This window comes from Setaria viridis, chromosome 9 (assembly GCF_005286985.2).
Source record: "Setaria viridis chromosome 9, Setaria_viridis_v4.0, whole genome shotgun sequence".
Lineage (NCBI taxonomy): Eukaryota > Viridiplantae > Streptophyta > Magnoliopsida > Poales > Poaceae > Setaria > Setaria viridis.
Window position 1 is genome coordinate 6,972,529 of NC_048271.2, and position 25,675 is coordinate 6,998,203.

At 42.8% G+C, this 25,675-nt stretch overlaps 3 protein-coding genes across 4 annotated transcripts; all 3 read left to right on the forward strand.

The window, feature by feature from the left end:
- Nucleotides 1-659: 659 nt before the first annotated feature.
- LOC117839631 (uncharacterized) lies at nt 660-5,767 on the forward strand. Its single transcript, XM_034720016.2, has 7 exons — nt 660-1,569; nt 1,751-1,789; nt 1,895-1,965; nt 4,295-4,359; nt 4,449-4,538; nt 4,654-4,746; nt 4,942-5,767. Exons 1-7 carry the CDS (start codon nt 1,157-1,159, stop codon nt 5,341-5,343), a joined length of 1,173 nt encoding a protein of 390 aa, XP_034575907.1. The 5' UTR covers nt 660-1,156; the 3' UTR covers nt 5,344-5,767.
- Nucleotides 5,768-8,229: 2,462 nt separating this feature from the next.
- On the forward strand, nt 8,230-16,649 carry LOC117835860 (putative 3,4-dihydroxy-2-butanone kinase). Its single transcript, XM_034715172.2, has 20 exons — nt 8,230-8,407; nt 8,530-8,603; nt 8,683-8,746; nt 9,494-9,606; nt 9,696-9,743; nt 10,231-10,302; nt 10,387-10,476; nt 11,022-11,195; nt 11,349-11,432; nt 11,956-12,011; nt 12,906-13,036; nt 13,322-13,414; nt 14,253-14,317; nt 14,600-14,743; nt 15,219-15,262; nt 15,607-15,690; nt 15,765-15,832; nt 15,911-16,023; nt 16,096-16,191; nt 16,309-16,649. The coding sequence occupies exons 1-20, from the start codon at nt 8,272-8,274 to the stop codon at nt 16,438-16,440; spliced, it is 1,881 nt and encodes a 626-aa protein (XP_034571063.1). The 5' UTR covers nt 8,230-8,271; the 3' UTR covers nt 16,441-16,649.
- A 605-nt stretch (nt 16,650-17,254) lies between these two features.
- LOC117835858 (putative 3,4-dihydroxy-2-butanone kinase) lies at nt 17,255-25,675 on the forward strand. Of its 2 annotated transcripts, XM_034715170.2 has the most exons (20): nt 17,258-17,474; nt 17,589-17,662; nt 17,763-17,826; nt 18,657-18,769; nt 18,851-18,898; nt 19,089-19,160; nt 19,243-19,332; nt 20,286-20,459; nt 20,670-20,753; nt 21,455-21,510; nt 22,251-22,381; nt 22,509-22,601; nt 23,123-23,190; nt 23,756-23,899; nt 23,990-24,033; nt 24,305-24,388; nt 24,467-24,534; nt 24,612-24,724; nt 24,801-24,896; nt 25,274-25,675. In XM_034715170.2, the coding sequence occupies exons 1-20, from the start codon at nt 17,435-17,437 to the stop codon at nt 25,406-25,408; spliced, it is 1,791 nt and encodes a 596-aa protein (XP_034571061.1). In that variant the 5' UTR covers nt 17,258-17,434; the 3' UTR covers nt 25,409-25,675. The 2 variants fall into 2 exon arrangements, with proteins under 2 accessions (XP_034571062.1, XP_034571061.1); XM_034715171.2 differs by lacking the exon at nt 22,509-22,601 and having other exon boundaries at nt 17,255-17,474.

Consider the following 25,675-nt stretch of genomic DNA (forward strand, 5'->3'; position numbering starts at 1 on the left):
CCTCCTCGCTCGCTCGTCGGCCGCGCACGACGGCACGAGTCGCTGCTGTTCTTGTCCCGGCCTGGCACTAGGGCCGCGATTGGTTGGCTGCCCAAGGCAGCCTGGCTCGCATCCAGCAGCCAGGCTCAGCTGGGACAGGTCCAAGGAATCAGCTGATGCAAGATGAACGCGTCAGATGTTTGGTTGTCTGCGCCGAGATGTGCACGAACAGGGGCACAAGCGCCCCACCACCACCGTCCCCGCTCGCTAGTGGGTGGCAGCATATGCGGCGACGCTCCCGAAATTTCCAGACGCCCCTATTCCCCGTCCGTCCTTTTTCCCACCCCCCACCCCACGTCCCCACCCGGCCGCGAGAATCTACATGACGACGAGCCCCGTGAGACGCTACCGATGCCCGGTGGAGATAACAAAAGAGATAAGCGACGGCGACCGATCGCCGGCCAGAGCGGCTGACATCAGGGCCCACAACCGTAGACACGGCATATGGGTCTCCTTTCGCGGCCCCCCAGCCGCTGCGAAGGCGCCACGCGGCCTGCCGCATCGCCCCCCCGTCCACACGTTTGGCTGGTGCGTGGGGCCTAGACGGCTCCCGCCACATGGGCCCGCGGGCGGCCACGACGCCCGCCCGCCGCGGCTCGGCGCGAGGCGTTCGATTCGGTTGCGGCCTCCCTGCCTTGCCGCTCCCGCCTCTCGGACGGAGCGAGCGAGCGAGCGGCGGCTATAAACCTTTGCCTCCACTCGCCCCCACTCGCGAAGACCTACTCAAACTTCTCCTTCCCTTCCTCACCGGCGGTTAATCCGGCACCGTTTGTTCGTGCACTCTCTCCTCCGTCCGTTGCGTGCGCGTCGGGCATCTGGTTCGGGAATCGGCGGCGGGGGGGCGGCGGCGGTGGCGTGAATCGATAAAAGCGAGCGCTCCTTATTTTTGGGCGGCGGTGGAGGAGGATCGCGCTGGTCTTGGGGTCGGGGAATCCATTTTTAGGGCGGTGCCGGCGCGATCGGTCTGGGATCGGGAGCTTTTTCTTGGGGCGAGAGGTCAGAACAGCGGCGACGCGCAACCGACCGACCCACCGACCCAACCCAACCAACCAACCCCCCGTGGCCCGCGTCGAGGAGGGAGAAGAAGGGATAGGAGACGGCGACGGTGGTCGCGAGGATGGCCGGGAGCATGCAGGCGGCGGAGGCCGCGGGGCGGCTCAGCGCGCTGCTCTCGCTGCTCGCGCTGCGCCGGCTCCTCGCCGTGCTCCAGCCGCTGGCCCTGCTCCTTCTCCTGCCCTTCCGCTGGCGCGCGCGGCCGGGGGCCGTCGCCGCCGCCGTGGCGTCCGACGCCGCGCCCTCCTCCGCGTCGGGGCCCAGCGGGAAGAAGGGGAAGGCGTCGGTGGTGCTGCGGGTGCCGGCGGGGTCGCCCATGGTCGCCGCGCGTAGGCAGGCGTCGGCGCGGAGGGAGATAGCCATCCGCCGGGCGCGGGAGGGCGGCAGGGAGTACGACCTCATCCCCACGCCCCGCGGCGAGACGCTCTTCACGCAGTGCTGGTGGCCGTACCCGCCCTCCTCCACCATTAAACCAAGGTGAGAACTGAGAAGTGAGAAGAAGGACACCCTCACGAAACAGAGGAACCAACTCCACGCGTCCAGGGGGCTGTGCCCACTTGCACTTGCAAATTTTGTTCCTTTTTTCTCCCTGGAAAGGGATCCTCTGGTGTTTTTGTTCTGATCACTCGTCCTTTGTTGTTGGCGATTTGTGGAGCAGGGCGCTAGTTGTTGTCATGCACGGGCTAAACGAGCACAGGTAAGAACGGTTCTTGTTCATGTCAGTTTCTTTCGCACTGATGCTTTGGCTATGCTGCTTGCTAGCGGATGGCTGACCCTGACCTTCCTTGGATTCGTGTGCCAGTGGGAGATATGATCATTTAGCGAGGCGGTTGAATGAGATCGGCATCAAGGTGTACGGGATGGACTGGACCGGTGAGTGATTCTTTTTTTAGTTGTGATGCTTCACGTTTAAATTATAGCGATCTACTTAGGCATATGTGTTTTAATTTGATTGTATATCTCCGGTCGTGGTTAGTACTCCACGGTTTTTTATTGTGAACTTTACTAACTCGTGCTGGAAACAATTTATTGACGATGAAGAACAGAAATGAATAAATATGTCAATCCTATCAATTTCCTTGTGAAAGAAAAGTACCACGGGTCAGTGTCAAATATGGTGACTATATAATTGCGTGGCTCAGAATCAAAGGGCAAAGGCAGTGAAAAAAATCTCACCAGGAATCTTAGTTATATGAGGCTTAAATTTTTCAGCACGTGTGTTTTGATTTGATTTCATATCTCGGATCACGGTTATAATCCACGGTTTTGATTGTGAACTTTGCTAACTCGTGCATGAAACAGTTTATTAATGATGAAGAACGGAAATGATTAAAGATGTCAATTCTATCAAGTTCCTTTCTGAAAGATGAATACCACGGGTCAGTGTCAAGTATGGCGCCTATAGAATTGCGTGCCTCAGAATCAAAGGCAGTGAAAAGTTCTCATTAGGAATCTTAGGACTAAAATTTCACCTCCTAGAAGTAACTAAAATGGAACTAAAGAGCCAAACACTCCTCCTAAAAAGTCACTAAAACTCAGCTTAAAAATTTTAGTCCCCCCACCTCCTAAAACCTCATAGCTCGACACCTTTACCCCTCCTTTATTGCTTTTGCCCTGCACCCTCCTCCCGACCGCACCCTCCTCCACCCCGCAGCCGCCGTTTGGGCGCAGGGAGGACGGAGTCAAACGGCGCAGGGAGGACGGAGTCCGCTTCGAGTCTGGCGCCATTAGGTAGATCCGCGGCGCGGCCGTGTCCTCGTCAACGGGCTGCCCCTCTCCTCCATCCCTCCACCGTCGCTCGCTGAGGGGATGACACCGGGATGCGCCCCAGCGGCACAACCGCTACCATCGCCGGATCTGGTGGGGAGAGTGGCGGTGGAGGCGTGGCTGCGGCTGGCGAGGTGGAGTCGTGGGTGGTGGCGGAGCGGAGCTGATTGGATGAGACTGGAGGGAGAGAGAAAGGGCAGGCAGAGAGTAGCGCCAGGGGTAACTGGGGCGGGCAACATGGTCATTTTCTCACAGCATTTATGGACTTTAGTCACTTGAACCAAACAGTCTTTTAGGAGTTGATAAAGGCTGACTAAAAATTTTTAGGAGCTAAAATTTTAGGAGGCTGGAATCAAACAAGACATGAGGCTTTAATTTTTTTCAGCACGTGCGTTTTTATTTGATTTCATGTCTCGGATCACGGTTATACTTTACTGTTTTGATTGTGAACTTTGCTAACTCGTGTGGGTATTAACGATGAAGAACAAAAATGAATAAAGACGTCAATGTCTGTCAAGTTCCTTTCTGAAAGAAGAATACCACGGGTCAGTGTCAAAAATGGTGACCATGGAATTGTGTGTCCTGGAATCAAAGGCAGTGAAAAGATCTAACTAGGAATCTTAGTTATATGAGGCTTACAATTTTTTCTGCACTAATCGTTTGAATTTTTAAAAACTGGCCAAAAAGGAACCAACTAGAATATATGGCTCCTGATTGAGATTCTAGATTTAAAGCTCGTGGCTTCGGAGCTCTCTCGTGAATTGTGGCTCCACTGTTCATGTGGGACCCATGTACAGGTGGGGTCCACGTGGGACCCGCACACTATTCGGTGGGGATCCACGTACTATTCAGGTGGGATCTGCACATATTGGTTGGTGGGAGTCACGATTATATTGAGCGGGTTCCATGATAAAAAAATTAATATGTTTTTTTCATTCAGCAAGCAAGGAAGGTCTCAAGTTAATGTAACACACTTAATAAAGATTGACAACACCAAGATCTCAAGTTAATGTAACACACTTAATAAAGATTGACAACACCAAGATTGACAACACCTTCTAGTAGCGTTCATCTCTATGCTGTGTTCCCCATGGTTCTATTGAGTAGGTCCCATGAGTAAAAAAAATTATGCTTTTCTCATTCGTCGAGCGGGAAAGACCTCAAGTTACCGTATTTAATAAAGATGTTATGTCCCTATCATGCTGCCCTCTCACCACGTAAACACACCGTTTCAACTGATTTTTTTTCCACGACAATAATTCGGAACGGGCGCGCCGATCCGCTAGTAATAATAATGCAAGAAAGAGTTAAGCTAACAGCTAACTGATGTTCAGAATTTATCGACTTCTATGAATTGAACTTCAGGGTGCACTACAATTCAGTGCAACATATATTCATTAGTCTTCTCTAACCTGTAGACTATGCTGTGTTACAGGCCATGGTGGAAGCGATGGTCTTCATGGATATGTGCAGTCTCTTGATCATGCTGTCAATGATTTGGTATGAGAAACTGAACATACTTTGTGTAGTCTTGAGATTTAATAATGGAGTAAATTCTTATCCAAATGTATTTTTTCCTTTCAATGTAGAAAATGTACCTCAAAAAAGTCTCAGCTGAGAACCCTGGTCTTCCATGCTTCTGCTTTGGCCATTCCACTGGCGGAGGCATCATTCTGAAGGTAACATCATTGGCACCATATGAACTGTATCATTGCGATGCTTGCTTCTCCTGTAGTGTGCTTGTGCACTTGTCCTCCGCTTCATGAGTCTAAATGTTATTTTGATTCTTGACAGGCTGCACTTGATCCAGAGGTAGAAACTCTTATTAGTGGTGTTGTCCTGACATCACCAGCTGTTCGTGTACAGCCTGCCCACCCAATCATAAGGGTATGACTGGATCTTTCTTAAACAATATCTGATCATTTGTGTACAACTATGTTTAAACTTTAAAGAGAGAACAATATTTCCTCCTGCTTGTAACTAATGATGTGTTAACGATTAGAGTTTGAGTGGAATCTGTAGGCGTCATATTTCTCGGCTTTCGTCCCTTCTAAATTTTTTTTCTGCTGCCTACTATTGCAGGTGATGGCGCCAGTTTTCGCCCTCCTCGCGCCGAGGTACCAGTTCACGGCGTCCCACAGGAACGGGCCACCGGTGTCGCGCGACCCGGAGGCCCTGCGCGCCAAATACACGGACCAGCTCGTGTTCACGGGCGCCATCCGCGTGAGGACGGGCTACGAGATCCTCCGCCTGACGTCCTACCTGCAGCAGCACCTGCACCGGATCACCGTCCCCATCCTGGTGCTGCACGGCGCCGACGACATGGTGACCGACCCCGACGGCTCGCGGGCACTCTACGAGCAGTCCTCGTCCGCGGACAAGTCCCTCAATCTCTACCCCGGCCTGCTGCACGACCTCCTGATCGAGCCCGAGAAGGACAAGATCATGGACGACATCGTGGCGTGGCTGAGCCTCAGGGTCTGACGCTGCCGCCGGCATCGCTAGCTGGCCGGCCGTAGGACGCAGCTCGATCGCCAGCCGCAGAGCGCGGAGGAGGACCAGCAGGCGAGCAAGCCGCCTCGCCTCGCCTCCGGACGGTGATGACGCGGCGTGATCAGCGGCTGCGGAGCAGGGAGAGCGGGAGACAGTGAGATCTTCTTCGCCCCCTGCCGCGGTGGCGATGCGAGAGCAGGACAGGAATACCCGAGTACCTACGGTGATGGCTTTTACTCGCGGCCTCCCGGTGTGTTGCATCCCGAGATTTTTGGTCAGGGATACGTATGGATCTGTAAAGATTGTTCGTTTCGCCCTGTGTGGCCGCACGAGTGGTGCCCGATACTACTATAATTTAGACGCCTATTCCCCTCGGGGTGATGCATCCATGCAATTCCAAATCAGAGTTGCAACAGGCTCGGTCTCCTCTCCTCATGTGCCTGCTCTGTTCCTAGCAGGCTAGCACGTTAGCCAGTTGTTCTGCTTGCAGCTTGCTCCCGAGTTGAGCCACTGCCGGTGTCGGAGGTTGCGCGACCGCGCGAGCGTTTCGTGATCTTGGCGATTTCCAACTCTTGCAGTACGCGTGATGTGGTGAATCGTGAATTCCGCACAAGTAAACCTGCTGGCCTTCGATTTTCCGTATCAGCGCAGTACGTTTCTCTCCGTTTTCCTATTCCCGGCCCGGGGTTGCTCGGACGTCGCGATCGGCGACGGCGAGAGCCCGGAGTCCTTGACTTCACGCAATAATTTTTCGCGGGTAGGTTGCTCTGAACGAGAAGGGTTGGCGCAGAGACCAGGGCCGCCTGATCTGCCAACGGACGGCCAGGATGACTCCTGCCGCAATGGTGAGGTCAGCAGGCGATACGAACCGGCAACCAGTGAACTCGACGCCGCAATCCGGCGGGCTGGTTGACACTTTGTCCTCTCTAGAAAGCTCCAAGTCACCGCGCTCCATCCATTTTTTTTTTTGCGAGGATAACGTTCCATCTTTGCCATGCACATCACCTCGAATTTACATGCTTACCGTCGGACATTCTTCGCTGCTCAATGCTCGTGCTTCTCGCTTGCTTATGAAAGGAAATAACCAAGCCGGCATGACGGATTTTATAATAGGATAAGAAACTCCCGGTGATTTTTTTTTAGGAGATTCCCAGGAAGCTCTCTCTTTCTTTATGAAATCTCAGCTATAGACTGGCATTGACAGGTTGCACGTCATCATTTAAAATCAATCATATCGATCAGTGGAAATGAGAGACGTTGCATATATGAAAAATCTCTAGCTAGTAGGCTATACATTTTTCGTGAAATATCAAGTATAGCTTGGGATTGACACATTGTCATTTTCCTTTAAGTTTTCCATCTGATGAGTGACAATGGAAATGAGAGGCTTTGCACATAGGAAAAATCTCTAGCTAGTAAGCTATATATTTTTCATCAAATATCAAGTATAGCTTGGGTTTGACACATTAGCATTTCTTTTCCTAATTTAATAACATGTTGATACATGAAAAATTAATCATCTACCGTCCTTTTTATCATGAAGGTGTCATTTTGGGTATCGTTAACTCATTATGGTATATCTTGGAATTATATGTTGAACAAAGGAGCAAAAATGGAATACTAAGAATGAATGCCCCAACCTATTCATATTGTTTTCATGATTCTTTATACTTTGAACTAGAAGTATCACATGATCCGCTACAAAAGCGGTATCAGATCACTATGCAATCAATGTTCCCATATGATAAAAAATAAATTATGATGATCGTATTACCTATCTCTCCATGGAAGAAATAAAGGGTTGTTGGTTTCCATCATTTTGTTTTCTTCTACTACTATCATAAGGAGATATCGCTTTGAACCGAAGAGTATTACATATTTATATGAGTTGTCATGAGCAAACCCATATAGGTATGCAATCAATGCCCCCAGTTGAGAAACGATACGATAATGGTATGATCCATCTGTACATGGTAAAAATAAAGGATTGCCACACGCCATAGATTTTTCTTCTTCTAGTATCCAAGAAGTCTTACATGATTTGTCACGGGTAGTACCAGACGATTATGCAATCAATATCCGAATTTGAGAAAAGATACGTATCTATCGATATGCGGGAGAAATAAAGGATCGCCGCCTACATTAATTTGTTTTCTTCTTCTGTTACAATGACGAAGGTATCAATTTGAATGAGTATTGCATAAGCGGTGTCATGAGCAATATCCGATTACGGTGCAATCAATGCCCCAATTTGAGAAAAGATATGATGGTTGTATGATATATCTCTATGCGTGAAAAATAAAGTATCCACGTCTGCCATTAATTTCTCTTCTAGTATTATGATAAAGAGATACCCTTTGAACCGGGAAGTACCACATGATCTTGTCACAAGCAATATTGGAGCACTATGCAATCGATATCCCCATTTGAGAAAAGATACGAATATATCTATTTGCAAGAGAAATAAAGGATCGCCGCGTGCCATCAATTTCTTTTCTTCTACTAGTAGTATGACAAAGAGATATCATTTCGAGAAAAGATACGATGATTATATAATCCATCTCTATGCATGAGAAATAAAAGACTTGTTGCTTGCCATCAAACTTTTTCTTCTACTAAAATGACAAAGAGATATCATTTCCATACACACGCCTTAGTTTGTCTTATAATTTAAATAAATAATAAATAAATTTAATAACAATTGATATACTCATAAGAACATGAAATAAATTATGGCAGCACCATCCACTCATATAAAGAAAACCGGATACAGCATAGAAGAGTGGGGTTATACCGAGAAGGGCATTACGGTAACTCAATTTTTCTCAGTTTCCTTTGGACTGCTAATCCGCTTCTATAAAAGGATAAGCTCCTTGAGCAAGCAAAAGCCCACAGAACGAGGGGGAGAGAGGCGACTTCATGCTGCTCGCCTCGCCGTCTTTCCCCCCAATCTCTGGACCTTCCCCGGCGCCGGCGATCGACGGGCCCCACGCAGCCGCAGGGAGCCCCCACGCCATGGCCTTCCAGGGGAAGAAGCTCATCAACAACCCCGATGGTAACAGCCTGCTCCTCCATTTCCCCATTTCTCGCTAAATTTCAGTCGGTTTTTCATCAATTGCTAGGGTTTAATCGCATCCAATGGTCCCGGCGGGGCTTGGGCTTGGTTTTCTTTTGCAGATGTAGTGACGGAGTTCATCGAGGGGCTGGTGGAAACTTACCCTGGCCTGCAGTACCTGGACGGGTTCCCTCAGGTGATATTTCGCATTAGGGAACGATTTGGAATTGTTTCGGGAAGCATTGAGTGATGAAGCTTCCCTGAAACCTGTGCAGATTAAGGTCGTTCTTCGTGCTGATGTCGAGCGTGGCGCCTATGATAAGGTTGCTGTCATCTCAGGTAATTTTCCAATGTTTGAACTGTGCTTTTGTTCTAATTTCCATTGGCATATGATGGTTAATTCCTACGTTATGTCAAATATGTGAAGTGCTACGGAATTTCCCCGTTTTGAGTATCAGATATGGTACATTCTAGCTTGGAAATCTTTTTTTATTGCACCTGATGGTTGATGGTAATTCTCGCCAAAATATTATGATGTTAGTAGGGTTGCTTCCATATGCTCGTTACCTTCTTTTAATAGAATTGGCAAGATCTAGTTTTCTTTTGCTCAGTTTAAACCATGCTACATTCATATCTACTCCTACATATGTTAATCTAGATGCTATAATGGTAGTTGGGCTAGTTGCTTGGATTTATGTAATATGTTAAGCTAGGATGTTCTTTGTATATTAGAAGTATAATGCTGGACTACTCTTTGGAGATAATACTGCTGGAGGAGGAATATAAGACAGTGTATTGTATAGATCCCTTGCATTCCACTGCACTATCCTAGACTTGTGGAAAAATGTGCTGGTTGCCATATATGCACGCATATAATCTCTTATATGCTTGTTGTGTTTCCTTGTTTGAACCTAAATACATGCTGTTTCTTTGACCATCTTTTAACTGATCAAATCTTATTGCAATCACCAGCACAGATGTCAAATAGGAACTTCTTCTTAAAAAATCTTCATTATTGAGGGTTGCTTGGATATTTTCATTTGTTCATGTCATGGTCAACTAATTGTAGCACCGTTTTGTTTATAGGTGGTGGAAGCGGTCATGAGCCTGCCCATGCTGGATTTGTTGGGCCAGGCATGTTGACCGCTGCTGTTTCTGGAGATGTTTTCGCTTCTCCGCCTGTGGATTCTATTTTAGCTGTATGTTTATTTTTGTAAAATTGCGTCTAGCTTCAGTTGCTTAAATCATCCTAACTGACATTCACTACATCTTTTCATTCTCATTTTAGGCTATTCGAGCTGTAACTGGTCCCATGGGTTGCCTTCTAATAGTAAAGGTAGTCTCACTGTGATATCAAATTTAAGTCAAATCATGAGCTAAGAGGAATCTTTTAGTGCACCTGAAGTTTCATTCATTCTGAATTTCTGATGTTTTGGAACCATGCGTTGTTTGCTTGTTACCACATTAACATTTTGCTATCACTTCCTCCACCTATTGTCCTGTATTTGTGTGGACTGGCATTACTGGATGGAGAGGAGGGAGAAGATTTGCTTCTTTGAATTTACTTGGGACAAATCACCTTCCCTATAGTTTGTTCAATAAGAAAGCTGTAGTGCACCTGTATTTATTTGAAATGGGCCATACTGCTGCCTATTTTTGACACCTATGTATGTTTGATGTAGTGATACTGGTTTCCCCCCAATATTTTAATCTGTAATGCTCCTTTCTGTTCCACTTGTTATGTGTAAACTGTGAAGCATTGCCCTACTCTCATCTTACTAAGTTCCATTTCTTTTTTACCTTCATTTGTCAAACATTTGCAGAACTACACTGGTGATAGACTTAATTTTGGATTAGCTGCTGAGCAGGCAAAATCTGAAGGCTATAAGATGGAGGTTGATCAACACACACCTTACTATGTTCGTATAGAAGATCGCATTCATTTTATTAATTACTTAACATTTATCCTCCACCTGTAGATGGTTATTGTTGGAGATGATTGTGCCCTTCCCCCACCTAGAGGGATAGCTGGTAGGAGAGGTTTAGCTGGAACAATTCTTGTGCATAAGGTATTTATTGTTGCTATTGTATTTTATATCCTATATTCTGCTCTTAGGCATCATCTCTGTTACTGGCACGTTACATTCCTTTACTCAGCAAAGCTGACTTGAGAAAATCTCTTCCGATTCAACTAATCTGTTTTTCATGCAAGCGACCTGTTCCCTCTAATTTTGACTAGCCTCGCACTATGCTTGCCTAAAATAATGAGAAAGGCCTTTTTAACTAAACTGATGTGGTATTTGCAAACAGAATAATACTAGCTAATGGCTTCCTTTTCAATTAGCATCGAAGATGTACTGCATATTCATGAAACACACATTTCTAATCTAATTTGACCAGCCTGCACCATGCGCATCAAAATAAAATGCCTAAGCCTTCTTCAGTTTGGGTGCTAGACTTGGAAACAGGAAACACTTAGGTGATATAATCATCCAGTGATCTGTTCAAAAGATCTTTTCTGTTGGAATAACTTCTGGCGTTGTACTATATGGATAGTAATCGATGCTTGTAAAATTTCTTCTTGTTTTTCGTGTTTAATTTGTTTGATCCACAGGTTGCTGGGGCTGCGGCAGATGCTGGTTTATCTCTTGCAGATGTTGCCGCAGAGGCAAAATATGCATCTGAGGTCGTTGGTACAATGGGAGTTGCACTTTCTGTTTGCACATTGCCTGGGCAAGCAACCTCTGATCGTTTGGGTCCCAAGCAAATGGAGCTCGGCCTTGGAATCGTAAGTTTAAACCGCACCTGCTATTATACTCTATATTTATGTATAAACAATTAGCATACTTGGATATAGTTGTGAGTTTTTGTGCATTAATGTTTGTTTTCTACATATCTGAGATCTGTAAATCTGTAATGGGAAACATATATTTGTTTCTAGCATGGAGAGCCTGGTGTTGCTGTTGTTGATCTCCAGCCAGTTGATGTAGTGGTTGAACATGTTCTGAAGCAGATATTGTCACAGGTAAGTTTTTAATTTACAATTTTGTTGAGCCCTTTATTTATTTTTATCTATTTGTCTTTGTTGAACCAAATTCAAAATTTATTTTATTTCCTGCATTGCAGGCACATAGATCACTACAATTTTCTAATCATGTTTCTTTGTTTAATTTCAACACTGTGTTTTCCAACATTGAACTGTCTTTAGCGTTTGGTTAGTTGATTTGTAAAGGTGAAAACTATAGCTTGTCTCAGCTTTGAAGTTCTTAATATTTTAGGCAGGTCTTTTTTTTTTCTTTAACAAAAAAGTAGGAGATTTTTTATTAAGAAAAAGGCATAGCCTGGATTACAGGAGAGGCAAGGATGAGAATGGGGTGGGAGATGAATTACGGGGAATGGAGACTAATGCTTTCCTTCCATAGTTTTCCTTAAGTGAAACATTGCGTACCTGTCTCAGACACAGTAACTACACTATGTAAAAAGTGAACTTTCTACTGCTAGCTTGAGATGCTATTAATTATTCATTTGGTGGCCTTGCATCTTTGCAGGAAACTCAGTATCTTCCTATCACAAGGGGGAGCAATGCTGTTCTCCTAATTAATGGGTAATACAAATCTTAGCATTTCCCATGACTATAGATTGAACAAATATTTGCGGAATCAGTAGCACTAACACAAATTGTATGTGGGGAGGTTAATTGTATCATGATGTTTTCCCTATTTCTACTTTTTGCATCTGTCATGATGACATAAGGTGCCCATTTCAATCTTGGTTAGTTGGTTTTGGTCATCTTATTACCCATTCATTTTTATGGGTTACTGTGAAAGTTGTTTCTGTAAACTTATCCTAAATATACAATGCTAGAGCAGTGTAAAGATTTAGCATCCATGGGAGGAGACGAGAGTTGTAAAATTATTAGTATCTTTCGGTGGGAGATTTCTGCTTCCTTCCCTGCTGGTCATACACCAAAGGGACCTGATTACAAGGTTGCATATCAATATCAACATATCATTTAGGTCATCCTGTGTTATGGATAATTCCTTTGTTTGCTGGTGGTGGGGATCCATTTTGGATTTCTCAAAGTATTGTACTAGCTTCTCATTCTGGGAATTGGATAGGATAGAGACTAGAAATACCTGGAAGGACTCACAGGCCATTCTCAGACATATCATTTGAAATGTGTTCTTCAAATTTAACTTTGACCTGCTTTCCACATTAATTTAACTTGTGCTTATTACAAAAGTGTGTTATCTTTCTGATAATTCTTTTCTACTAACTTTCCTCTTGTTAAAAGTTTATATAGATTATGACAGCATGTTTATGATATGGTCTACCATATCAAGTCCTACTCAAATGAAAATCCACATTTTTAAATCTTGGATCTCTTTGAAACCACTACATTACTTTATCAACGTATCTATTTCCTTTCTCTTCACTGTTTACACTGAACTGAGTACTGTTTTTTTCTTTGTTGTTTAACACCGTATCTGATACACAGATTAGGAGCCACTCCTATCATGGAACTTATGATTGCAGCAAGAAAAGCAGTTCCTGAGTTACAATTGGCGTATGGCATTGCTGTTGACAGGGTCTACATTGGCACGCTTATGACATCACTTGATATGGCTGGTCAGTGTTTGTGTGATCTCACTGAAATGATGATGTGGATGAGCTTTATCATCTCTAATTTCAGTTAACATGATTTAACCAAACCTCATAAAACATTCATTGGTACTTCCACCCTCATACGGCCATACCCATGAAAGAAAATGCTTTATATATTGTACATTATCATCTGCTATACATGTAGTGAGTGAAATTATTTATCTAATCACAATTCATTCCTCAGCATGTGTTGTCGACTCACTCTTGAAGTAACTGGCAATATTTTTTTCACCCTGTTTACATTTCCAGGATTATCTATTACCATCATGAAGTCTGATGAGAACATTTTGAAGAGACTTGATGCTCCCACTAAAGCTCCAGCTTGGCCTGTTGGTTCTGAAGGTAATTGTCATGGTCATGGCGGCAGAATCGACTAATGTATTGGATTTCACAAATTACTTGATAGCAATAGAATCCCATGTATATTGCATCTGCCTTTAGCTAGTATTCTCTAGCGATGCTTTGGTTTGAATCCAATGCTCCAAAAGGTGATAGGTCTTAGGTGAGTGGGGGCACCTAGTGGCTAATCGCTGCTAGGCGGGTGGTTGGTTGGTTCCTAGTGGCTAATTGGATGACTAGGTGTTAGGCGGAAGGATAGTACCTCGTACCTATGCGAAGGCCCGGTGGGTGAGATGGTCATATTTTAGAACAGTGCTATAGTCAGTTTATTTTTGGTGTATAAGTGTAGGAGGAATAGAATTGGGTATAATAGATTGATTGTATTGTATTGAGGCCTCGGCCGGTATATATTGAGTACAAGACTTGGGGGGCAAGGCTCCCTCGGATACATATGGCAGTTTACGATACGTATATCTACAACTACCAAATATACTCTAACAATAAGTTGAAAAAATACTGTCATGTTTTCCTTCTACTATTTTCCCCTTAACTTCTAGCGTCATCTAACTTGCCATGCATTCTTTGGTTCTACCATTTACATCCTAAAAGTCTGCTTACAAACTGTTCTTTATGGATATTGATTGAAGGCTGTAAAACAAGTTCAGGTTGTTCAGATAAATTGGAATTCAGTGAGACACTGTACTGCTATCAAAACTTTCAAATCATGTTTCCGGCACATGGGAAAAATTGCATATTTGCTCTGAAAACATTTTAAGCTCTATCAGAACCTTTTGATTTTAATTCATTTTCTCTAAACTTAATGTTTATCACTTGACTATAGGAAACCGCCCACCTGCAAAGTTTCCTGTTCCTGTACCACCATCACCTTCAATGGAGGATGATGAGGTAAATCAAAATCCCTGTTTAGATTTTATTTTACCATTTGTTCTCAGATCATCTGTTGACCTGTGATCTAATGTGGAAGTATGCAATAAATGCAATTAGCTGTGTACTCTTTCTGCAGGGGTTATGGGTGTTAATTTTTTATTTCCAGTTATATGATATTGCTTCGTGAAAACTTTAGTCAAAACTATTCTGTGATTTTTTTTTAATCACGCTGGCACATGCATGGCCATCAATTGCCTCTTGCTGTCCCTCAATCATGATGATTTTGTTATTGCTCTGCAGGTTCTTGCCCAACCTCAGGAGCTAAGCAAGCAAGGGTGTATCCTGGAGGCTGCTATTGAAGCAAGTGCTACAGAAATTATCAATCTGAAGGACATCCTAAATGAATGGGACAGTAAAGTGGGCGATGGTGACTGTGGAACCACAGTGAGTCAGTTGTTTACCTTTTTTTTTATCGAACACGCAGAAGAGCTGCGTATCTTTATATTAAGAGAGAAAGAAGGGGAAAGATCCCCGTACAAAGCAGTCTCATTTCCTCACAAAGGAGGAAATAAGGCTGCTGCAACACCCCACAAACCTAAACTAAGAAACTCTCACTTGACCATCCCCTTGACCCTGAAATAAATCCTGAATTTTTTTAGCACCAGCAAGGCCCCAAAGCCTCAACTCATCTTTAAAGAACTGATGTGCTGCTTGCAAAGAAAGGGCTGCCCCATCAAAAACTCCCTTGTTTCTGTGGTTCCATAGCGTCCAAGCTCCTAGTATAACCGTGCTATTAAATCCTTTTCTTTGAGCTTTCCCTTCTTTTTTATATGATTTCCTCCACCAATCAGCAAAGCTCTTTTCAACGATTATTTGATATTGCCGTTTAAGATTGAATATGTCACTGCTGTTTTTTCAGATGTATAGAGGAGCAACATCTATTCTTGAAGATATGAACAAGCGGTAAGTTAAAAGCATTTCAAATTATTGGTGAGAACTTTCTAATTTTATTCTTGAAATCTAGATAAGAAATACAATGATTAAGCTGCTGACATGTGGTAGAATACCATATATGAACTACCACATGATTTTACTAACTTCAATACATTTTTGGGTCCTGTCCAGTGGAAATGATACGTGATGATGGGTGTCTTATTGGTATTATTGGACTTCATTGCCTACCAGTGTCTTTTTATGTGTCATATTCCTGATATTAAAATTGGGTTAGCTAGTTTTATGATGTAATTCTAGCTTATTTCTATCATGTAAAATTTGACCAAAATTTGGTGCATTTTTCTCTATGCCAGTTACCCTTTGAATGATGCAGCTGGAACAATAAATGAAATCGGGGCTACAATCCGAAGGGTGATGGGCGGAACAAGTGGAATCTTGTATGATGTTTGTTCTATCCTAATTGAATGTATGATTCCTACGAAGTAAACTTACAGTTCCTAATGTTCTCCAGGTATGATATACTATTCAAGGCTGCATATGCAAGCTTAAAGCAGAGCACAACTGTTACGGCAAATGAATGTAAGAAATGTGCTTGATCTTTCTGGCTATATAGCATGAATTTTACACATACCAAATAAATCTTGCTGTTTTCTACAGGGGCTGATGCTTTAGAGGCTTCCGTTGCTGCTGTTAGCAAATATGGTGGCGCCAGCACAGGATACCGTACAATGTTGGATGCCCTAATTCCTGCTGCTACTGTTTTGAAACAGGTTGCTTCTTGATTCTACTTTGTCTTTCTTCAAATCACAATGGTTTTCTGATAAAATTACCGTGCTGAGCAGAGACTGAAGGCTGGGGAGGATCCTGTGACTGCCTTCATCGCTTCTTCTGAAGCAGCATCAGTTGGCGCTGAATCCACTAAACAGATGCAAGCAAAGGTATATATTCGCACTCCTCATCCATTACGCTTAAGCTGTGCAGTTGCCCGACCGTGCAGGACTATTAAACAAGAAATATTCTCCTATTTCCTTCTAAAATTTGGATTGCACTTGCAGGCTGGACGGTCATCATACATCGCTCCAGACCTCCTGGCTTCAATCCCTGATCCAGGAGCAATGGCTGCTGCTGCATGGTACCGAGCCGCTGCCCTTGCAGTGAAGAACAAGCTGCACGGTTCGAAGAGCTAGTAGCATGTGATGTGCTTCAATACTATACTGACAGGAAAATCGCCGGGGCATTTTCTCTCCCCCCTTAGATTTGGTTTCCGCTTGTGCTTTGCATGAGCCGAGAAAGAGACTTCCATATTGTTTCACCCTTCTCACATCTTACAAAGATATGGTCAAAGAGTCTGTAGACGGTACAAGTTAAGTGAAGCTATGCTTTTGCACTGCCGTGATATCTTTGCTTTGCTTTCGGTGGTGGTAATCGTTGTTTATTTTGCATGAGTTTCGTTTCGGTTGTGCACTTTTCGGTAGGACCATTATGCCCTCAGCTTTTTGATCGACCGGTGGTCAACTCGTTACGACTAAAGTTGTGCGTGAATGTGGCCTGAAATGGTGCATGTCTTCTTTCTACCTCCAGTATCGTGGAGATTGCAAAGGACTAGTTGCATCTGGATGACTGGATCAATGGGGATGGAGTGCTGCACGATTCTCTGGATAAGAATGCTGCTAGTGGTAGCCTAGGTCTCGGCGATTTACGTAGCCACATAGCACATTGGTATTACCGATAACTTGTTCTTTGGACTTGCCTTTGTATATACCTCAAGGCTCAAGTAGTCAAGTAACTACAAAATTCGAAACGAGACCAAGTCCAATTATGTTCCAATTATTTTGTGGTCGGCTTCGTATAGTAAGCAAACGAAATATTCAGATGAACCTCGCAAAAAAAAAATATTCAAACGAAGAAGTTGATGGTTCAAACCAGCACGTCCCGACATGGTCAGCAATTCAGCATAGAGGCAGGGGCGGCGTCGTAATAGCACTCGAGCACTTCCAAACATTGTCGCCATCGCGACGACGGCGACGAGACAAAGCGCCACTCCACTCTCCCTCTGCGGGGAGCACCAGAAAAGCGTCTGACCGTACCATCCCTGCACTGCGACTCCCCAGTACCCCGCCGTGTCTTCGCTTCCTTCGACGTCCACGGCGACGCGCTGCGCTTCCGGGCACGGGGGCCCCCATGGCGGCGCGGGGGAAGAAGCTCATCAACGATCCCAACGGTAAGACGATGCCGCTCGCCCGCTCCCTTCTCGTTTTCTCGTGGAATTCTCGGGCTGCTTCGACGGGCCCCGCGCGCGAAATTCCGGGCAACCTGATGGGATTTGAGGGCGCAGATGTGGTGACGCAGTTCATCGAGGGCCTGGCCGAGGCGTACCCCGGGGTGCAGTACCTGGACGGGTTCCCCGAGGTGAGGCGACACGATTGAATTCTCAACGACGGCCGCCGCTTGCGGCCGGCTCCCAGTATTTCTGTGGTTTCGGCGATTAAATTTGCGCTCGGTTGTGCAGGTCAAGGTTGTTCTCCGCTCCGATGTCGCGGCCGGGACGTACGATAAGGTTGCTGTTATTTGCGGTAATCATACTCACTCCGGAACTTTTATGGTCGTCAGTTTCAATTTTTGACTGAGGCCGATGATCAGGCTAGGATTCGGTGGTAATCTGAGTGTTGAGTAATGTATCATTTGCTCATGATCCTGATTAATATGTTTTTCATGTCGCAGTTGATAATTTCGTGCTGTAACTGGCAAGTTATATATGTCGATCATGTACTAGTACTAGGCTGATATTTGGGGATATTTCGAGTGCTTGCTTATACTTTGCAGTTTTGAGATGAGGTTTAGCATGCATGATAGCATTTTGTGTCTAAAATATCGAATGGATAGTGTGCTGTCTGGTGTCTGCCAAGCTATTAAAGTATGTTTTCTAGAGTAGCTGGATGCACGATGTGGAACGGTGCAGTACTCTTCACAGAGTATAGTATGATATTCACTAGAAAAGTATAAACTTCTTAAGTGAAGATGCAAGGTACTTTGAATTCTGTTCAAGCATCTGCTCGGAGAGCTGAGTGATCTTGCTTGCTGGAATGGCATTACATGCTCTCGTGTGAGGTACTTTGAATTTTGTTCAAGCGTCTGCTCAGAGAGCTGAAGAGCGATCTTGCTAGATGGAATGGCATTACATTCTCTCGTGCGCTATTCATGTTTATTTAATTCCTTTCATGTGTACAAACAGTGGTTTGATAGTTGTCTAGTCAGATTCTCTCTCTCTCTCTCTCTCTCTCTCTCTCTCTCTCTCTCTCTTTTCAGTAAATTGTCAAAAAGTTTAATGACAACTCTCCATTTTTCTGCTGGATAAACATATTAATTACTATGTGATGGTTTGATAACCTGTTTCGTTACATAGGAGGTGGAAGTGGTCACGAACCAGCCCATGGTGGATTTGTTGGTCAAGGAATGCTGACTGCTGCTGTTTCTGGAGATGTTTTCACTTCTCCACCAGTCAACTCTATTTTGGCTGTATGCTCCTTCTCAAAATGCTTCTAAAGAACTGAAATCACTTGGATTTCAAAACTTTTCTCCTTTGTTCTAACACTGCAGGCTATCCGAGCTGTAACAGGTCCTAAAGGCTGTCTTCTAGTAGTAACGGTACTTGCCTTTACAACCACTTTCATGTATTACAAATTTCAGTTAAATGATAGTGGGAGACTTTAATAGGAGATTAGGAACACCCATAGGCAATGAGTTAATACATCTGGAATCTTTTTGCTGGTGGCATGCGGCAACTTTTACTTAGTACATGTTCAATTGAGTATATAAACACCCTTCTTAAATACAGAATTACACGGGTGACCGGCTTAATTTCGGCCTAGCAGCTGAAGAGGCAAAATCTGAAGGCTACAGAGTGGAGGTTGCACATGTTCTCTGCCTTCTAAATATCAATTTAGTTAAAAACTGGTGAATGTATTTTCATATGTGTCCAACAACATCAGATGGTTATCGTTGGAGATGATTGTGCTCTCCCACCGACTCAAGGCATAGCTGGCAGGAGAGGCCTTGCAGGGACAATTCTTGTTAATAAGGTAATGCTCTCCTATAGTCCTATTTACTTGTATGGCATTTTCTCAATGCTTAACTGTGGGCCCATTATTTCCATTTCTGCTGTTCTTTGGTTCTATCTTGCCTTCCCCGATTTACCAGCAAATAATAGAATGAAGGTTAAGGGTGGTAGGCTATGTCGTTCCGTAAAAAAAAATTCTATCTCAGATCATAATCCTCATGTCAATTGGATGATATGTACATTCTAAATTAGGATGTAATACAAATTTATAAATGTGAAGGATCTTCCATTTATGTGCAGTTGATCATGTGATTTGTCTATTAGTTTCCATAATTCAGAATGCAAGGGTCCTCCCTGCTTACTTTTGCATCGAGATCATAGTGTTAAGATACCTATCTTTTTTGCTTGCTCTGTCATTGGAATAAGTCTACTTAACCACTCAATGTAGGTGGTTATTTAGACGGTTTGGAATACTTCAGGGGGTACAAAACATGTTTTCATAGATCAAGGGGTTTAGTAGACGAAGCTCAGTACTTCACGGGTTTAAGTAGACTTATGTCATTTGGCTGGTTGATCATCACTCATCACTTTGGTGAAGCCATGAAGTCGTCATGCATGACATAATCTTATAAACTCATCCTCCGTTCTGTCTACTTTAATGATCAATTTATTTTTGTTAGAAATTATAACTCATGTAAAGGTTTGCTGATATCCTGATACGAAATTTGTATGCTAGATCCAGTGAGTGACAAGTGCATTTATTGCTGTTGTAAATGGATCAAAAATTATCTTCCACTTACAGTGCACATCGTTGCGAATAACTCTTTTTTTAAGTTTTCATTTGTCTGGGTCTTGTTCTGAAATTAAAGGCTTTGTTGTTCTTCTGAGACTATTTACAATCGAGAGATTAACTATTGATTCCTCACAAGCTTCACTAGATTCATTATGATTAATATTGGCCTGTCTGATTCACAGGTAGCTGGAGCTGCTGCCGATGCTGGTTTGCCCCTTGAAAAGGTAGCTGAACAAGCAAGGCATGCATCTGAGTTAGTTGGTACAATGGGAGTTGCTCTCTCAGTGTGCACACTGCCTGGTCAGGAGACGTCTGATCGTTTAGGTCCAGAACAAATAGAGCTCGGTCTTGGAATTGTAAGTTTACTTCAACGAATTTGCTGTCAGCTCATAAATGCAACGAAGGATTCAGGCTTTAGAGTTGTACCAATATACTTGAGATAAATACTGTGATAATCTTTTGCATTTTATTTCAGCTTAAAAGTACACAAAGGGCTTATTATTGAGTATACAACATTTGCATAAACTTTTGAGTTTCTAATTGTATAGTATTTTTTGTGTTTCTAGCATGGAGAGCCTGGCGCTGCTGTCACTGAACTTCAACCTGTTGATGTAGTGGTGACTCGTGTTCTAAAGCAGATCTTGTCACCGGTATCCTAGCTCTTCTGACAGTCGACAGTCTTCATGTTTCTACTAACTTTGCAGTTTCTTTTATTGTTTTCTTTAAGTAGACATTGTTTAAATTTTAGAAACTGGGGGTGAACATGGAAGAAAGGATAATTTTAGTTTAATATAAATTGGCACTTCAAAGCAAATGATCGGTATATGGTTCATTCATTCACTTACTGATGCATGTATATATCACAAGCTATATACTTGATCGAAATTAGGTGAAACTTGATAGCTAGTGAATTCCCAAGCCAGACCTTGAGATTTGAGAAGGAACTTCTCTTATTTTTGTCCTGCTATCCATGTCACGTCACCTTTGTGATTTAATTAATATGATAATCCTATTTCCTCTTTCAATCCAGTCAAACCTTGTTTCTCTAATTACCGTGACATTCGGCTGCTTCGTTCCTGCAAGGCTGCCACCTAGTCTTATTCACTGTACCTAGTTACAAAAATCGTTTTTGCACTAGAACTTGTTGCGGGAATTTGACGTGTTGATCTAAACTGACGACTTCACACTTCTTTTATTTAAGTATTGCTGTGCTCACAAATCACAATAACTTAAAAAACAATGGTAAACATTTCATATTATTAGTTAATTTATCTTTTAAAAGTTTAGTTCAACTTGTTGTTAGAACTATTCAAATGTGTTTTTAAGAATGTACTTCTGCTCACTCTGACAGGAAACTCAATATGTTCCTATTACAAGAGGCGACAGGGTTATTCTTCTGACTAATGGGTACATCATTGTCGAATGTTGTTTTGTTGCATCTCCTTAGGAAACTTGTCAAATTAGTATATTAGATTATTAAATGCATACCTTTATTCAATCCTGAAGCAAACATGATTAAATCATTCAGCTAAAATATTCTGCCAGAAGAACATGTTGACTTGATTGACACTGTGTCTTGGGCCTGACTTTCGGGTAATGATGTGGAATGACATTGGTGCTGCATTTCTGTATTCATGGTTGTAGTATTTTGGTATGATCGAACTTGATATGAGAAATGTGCAATGACAGTATAGCATGTATATGTAGCACAATTTGACCTTTGACCCATCTATTCTAGGGCTGGCCCTTGGCGCCCTTGACTTTCTGGTAATAGCACTGTACTGTCATAAAATGTGCAGATAAAGGTATATGCAAATCTGTATCTTTTAGCAAACTTATTTGCAGATGAAGATTGATAACCTGCTGTTGAAATGCCATGCGGAAAACAGAAGATCTTCCGTGAAAAGGACTTAAAATGAAATTTATACTTGTATTTTCACCACAATTAGGCATCAAACTAATCTTGTTGTAATATGAAGTTTGGCAATGTTAAATATTTGGTATTCTTTCTTCAAATCAGGGTCTGAGTTTGTTTGCTTGTTTCACATGCATCATACTGTCGCTTCAAACTGTTTGAGGTGTTCCTTCTAATTAAAAGATTAGTAAATTAATGCAATATTCATCTATGGTACCATTCTAATTTACAGATTAGGTGCTACTCCTATCATGGAGTTGATGATTGCCACTAGAAAGGCTGTGCGTGAGTTGCAACTGGAATATGGAATTGCTACTGACAGAATCTACACAGGATCGTTTATGACTTCACTTGACATGCAAGGTAGCATATAAGATTTTTAATATGATGGAACTATTAGAAAACCACCATTTTGCTTGAGCACTAGGATAGCATGGGATGGCTTTAAACATATTTTGGTGGGATTCTTAGTATTCATCATTTTCTGTAGGATTCTCATTATCCATCATGAAGTCAGACACAACAATTTTGCAGTGCCTAGATGCCTCTACTAAAGCTCCTTGTTGGCCGGCTGGAGCCGATGGTAATAGGTTTGTTTTAGACAGTGACTTGATTTATCATGATAGCTATGCCTTCCATTTCAGCTTTCAGTAGTCCATCATAATTGACAAACAAGTGTTACTCTTAGTTTTGGCAGTCCATTTACTTGATTTAACATGGCTAGGGTATAGGTAATTCGAATTGATTGGATTTTTCATGCCCCTTCTGGATGACACACGAAATAAGCATACTGATTTAACATGCCTAGGATATGGGTAATTTGGATGGCTGGGAATTTACTATGTTGTCTGAAAGGTATCTTTAAGGTATTTAGCCAAATTTATTTTTGACAAAAGAAAAAGGCTCCTTGTTATCTGGTCCATATTTGCTTGTGAAGTTGATTGTAGGGTTTACTATTGGTTAATGGTGACCTAGTCAGACCATTTTCATGTTACATTAATCAAGCAAGCATTGTTCCAAGCTTCACTTTTGTATATTTTTTCTGTGCACAGTCAAGATAGTATTGAGCTTTAAAGATAGACATTGCTACTGCTTACTCTGCAGGAAATCGGCAAAAACCTGCAAAAATTGCCGTTCCAGCACCACCATCATGTGCGATGAAGAGTGATAAGGTAGGATAGTGATTACACTAACTTTGTCATTGTCACTTAAAGGAAGTCTATATTTTCCTTTCCTCCATAGATTTGTATGCACCCTTACTATTACATTCACTATCGAAATACTCCCTTTTCTGAGTTTGCATGGATGATCTACGCAAATACCTAAGTTATGGAATTGCCAATTTTCATTATAAGTACATGATTTTACTATCAACTGTTCTACTACATTCAGATAAACTAGCAATGCATTTGAGCGCTCAAGCAACCAGTAGGCTCCAACCCTCTCATGTGTTCCTAGTTGCTTCTGTTTTTGCTAGTCCGATCTAGTTATAAACCTATTGGTAACAAGAGAACATGCACAAACAAAAACTATGGACAGGGTCGCTGTTGTACATATAATCTAATGCAAATAGGAAAATTATTTTAATGCTCAAATAACCACTCGATGACACTATTACCGAAATTATATTGGAAATTTGGGGGGGAAAAGAGAATGTGTTGACTTAAATTTAACCCGATACAACATATGTTTTTGGTTGATACTTTCATACTTAGCTCATTTTCTGTTAATTGGCAGATGCTTCAACAAAGTCGAGAGCTGACCAAAGAGGGCTGCATTTTAGAGGTTTCTATTGAAGCAGGTGCTGAAGAAATAATCAGGATAAAGGATAGTTTAAATGAATGGGACAGTAAAGTAGGTGATGGTGACTGTGGGACAACGGTGAGCCATACAAGCTAGGACTATTTTTCTGCTATTTTCTAGTTATACTCCCATAGCATGTAAAAATATAACTTTTTTCAATCTTTTCAGATGTATAGGGGGGCAATTGCTATACTTGATGACATGAAAAAATGGTAATGGTTTGGGAAAAACAGAAATCAGTTTTACATGCCAACCACTTTCTTGGTATACTGGTAAACCTGTATCATGGGCTCATCGCTTACACGCTGACTGGGTAAAATTTTGCTTTGAACACTTGACACTAGAGACACTTGAGTAGCAACAACTATATTACCTCATGTATCATGTGTCAGTTGTTTTACTGCAATCATTTCATTGTGTAATTGATGCTGCATCTGCATATCATCTCAGGATTTGTGTTTAATATCGTATCCCTCTTCTCAGCTACCCAATGAATGATGCGGCTGAAACAGTGAATGAGATTGGTGCCACAGTCCGACGGGTCATGGGAGGAACAACTGGGATCTTGTATCACCACTCCTGCTGAAATTGGTTCCTTTTACAGATTAGAAAAATTCTAGCATAACTAATCCTGGTTCTATATAGGTATGACATATTCTGTAAGGCTGCCTATGCAAGTTTAAAGGGCATTAAAACAGTAGACGCAAAGCATTGTAAGAGACTTTTCATATACATACTGAATCTCTTCCATATGCCATACAAGTCATACAAGGGAATGCTTTGCTTCCAGGGGCTAATGCTTTACAAGCATCTATCGATGCCATTAGCAAATATGGTGGTGCTCGTGTAGGCTATCGTACCATGCTTGATGCTCTGATTCCTGCTTCAGAAATTCTTAGAGAGGTGGGCAGTTACTGTATAGCGATTCTATTATGTTGGAAAGTATCAACATTCACTCTAAGTCTTTCTTATTGAGTAGAGACTTGAAGCTGGGGATGACCCTCTTGATGCATTCGTGGTATCATCTGAAGCTGCTATGAATGGTGCTGAATCCACAAGACACATGCAGGCCCAGGTGAGACATTTTATCACGCCAGAGAATTTTTGTGGAAAAAAAAGAAAAACATTCTTTTTATGCATCTTAACCTTCGGAAGGCCTCATTTTTTGAAAAATAAATCAAGCAGTTTTACCAGATTTGCTTCATCTGTGGCCATTGAATTGTTGATTAGATGATGAAGCTTGAACTTCTGCTGTTTATGGTTACTTTATGGTGCATTATTGTAGAAAGGAAACATGATAGATCATAGTTTTGACTTTTGAGGCAGTGAAAATCGAACCGTCTACCGGATGATTAAATTTGAACCTGTATTTTTTTTTCCATTTGACAAGCGGTACTGACAGAAACACGCAATGGACTTGTTGGCACTGACTCTTTGGAATCATAATTTCAGGCTGGTAGATCATCTTATATTGCTGCTGACAAGTTGGCACTGGCTCCTGATCCTGGAGCTATGGCGGCTGCTGCTTGGTACAGAGCTGTAGCCCTTTCATTGAAGAGCAGCATGTCATGCCATTCAAAACCATAGCTCTGTGTTCAACTTGACTTGGCTAGCAAAGTTTCGCACCTATACAGGGCAGCCCTTGTGACCTCGGTCTACTGTTTCATTGGCCTTCGGTGGTGTATATATTCTGCTTGGCCTTGGCATCAAAGCTTTCACGGTAGTGGTGTGCATGATAATGATGCTCTAATTACAAGACGCTCATCTGCCCAGTTCTGTAAACATATGAGTGCAGAGCTACAGAGTGAATTTTGTTAAATAAAGTTTGAGAAAGCACTGGAATTCTGGAAATTA

Coding starts and splice junctions, on each gene's coding strand:
- LOC117839631 (XM_034720016.2), top strand. CDS start 1,157: ATGGCCGGGAGCATGCAGGCGGCGGAGGCCGCGGGGCGGCTCAGCGCG. Junction 4,360..4,448: donor ATCATGCTGTCAATGATTTG/GTATGAGAAACT, acceptor CTTTCAATGTAG/AAAATGTACCTCAAAAAAGT. Junction 4,539..4,653: donor GCGGAGGCATCATTCTGAAG/GTAACATCATTG, acceptor GATTCTTGACAG/GCTGCACTTGATCCAGAGGT.
- LOC117835860 (XM_034715172.2), top strand. CDS start 8,272: ATGCTGCTCGCCTCGCCGTCTTTCCCCCCAATCTCTGGACCTTCCCCG. Junction 8,408..8,529: donor GCTCATCAACAACCCCGATG/GTAACAGCCTGC, acceptor TTTCTTTTGCAG/ATGTAGTGACGGAGTTCATC. Junction 13,415..14,252: donor TTGGCCTGTTGGTTCTGAAG/GTAATTGTCATG, acceptor ACTTGACTATAG/GAAACCGCCCACCTGCAAAG.
- LOC117835858 (XM_034715170.2), top strand. CDS start 17,435: ATGGCGGCGCGGGGGAAGAAGCTCATCAACGATCCCAACG. Junction 18,899..19,088: donor GCTGTCTTCTAGTAGTAACG/GTACTTGCCTTT, acceptor TCTTAAATACAG/AATTACACGGGTGACCGGCT. Junction 23,191..23,755: donor GTGCGATGAAGAGTGATAAG/GTAGGATAGTGA, acceptor GTTAATTGGCAG/ATGCTTCAACAAAGTCGAGA.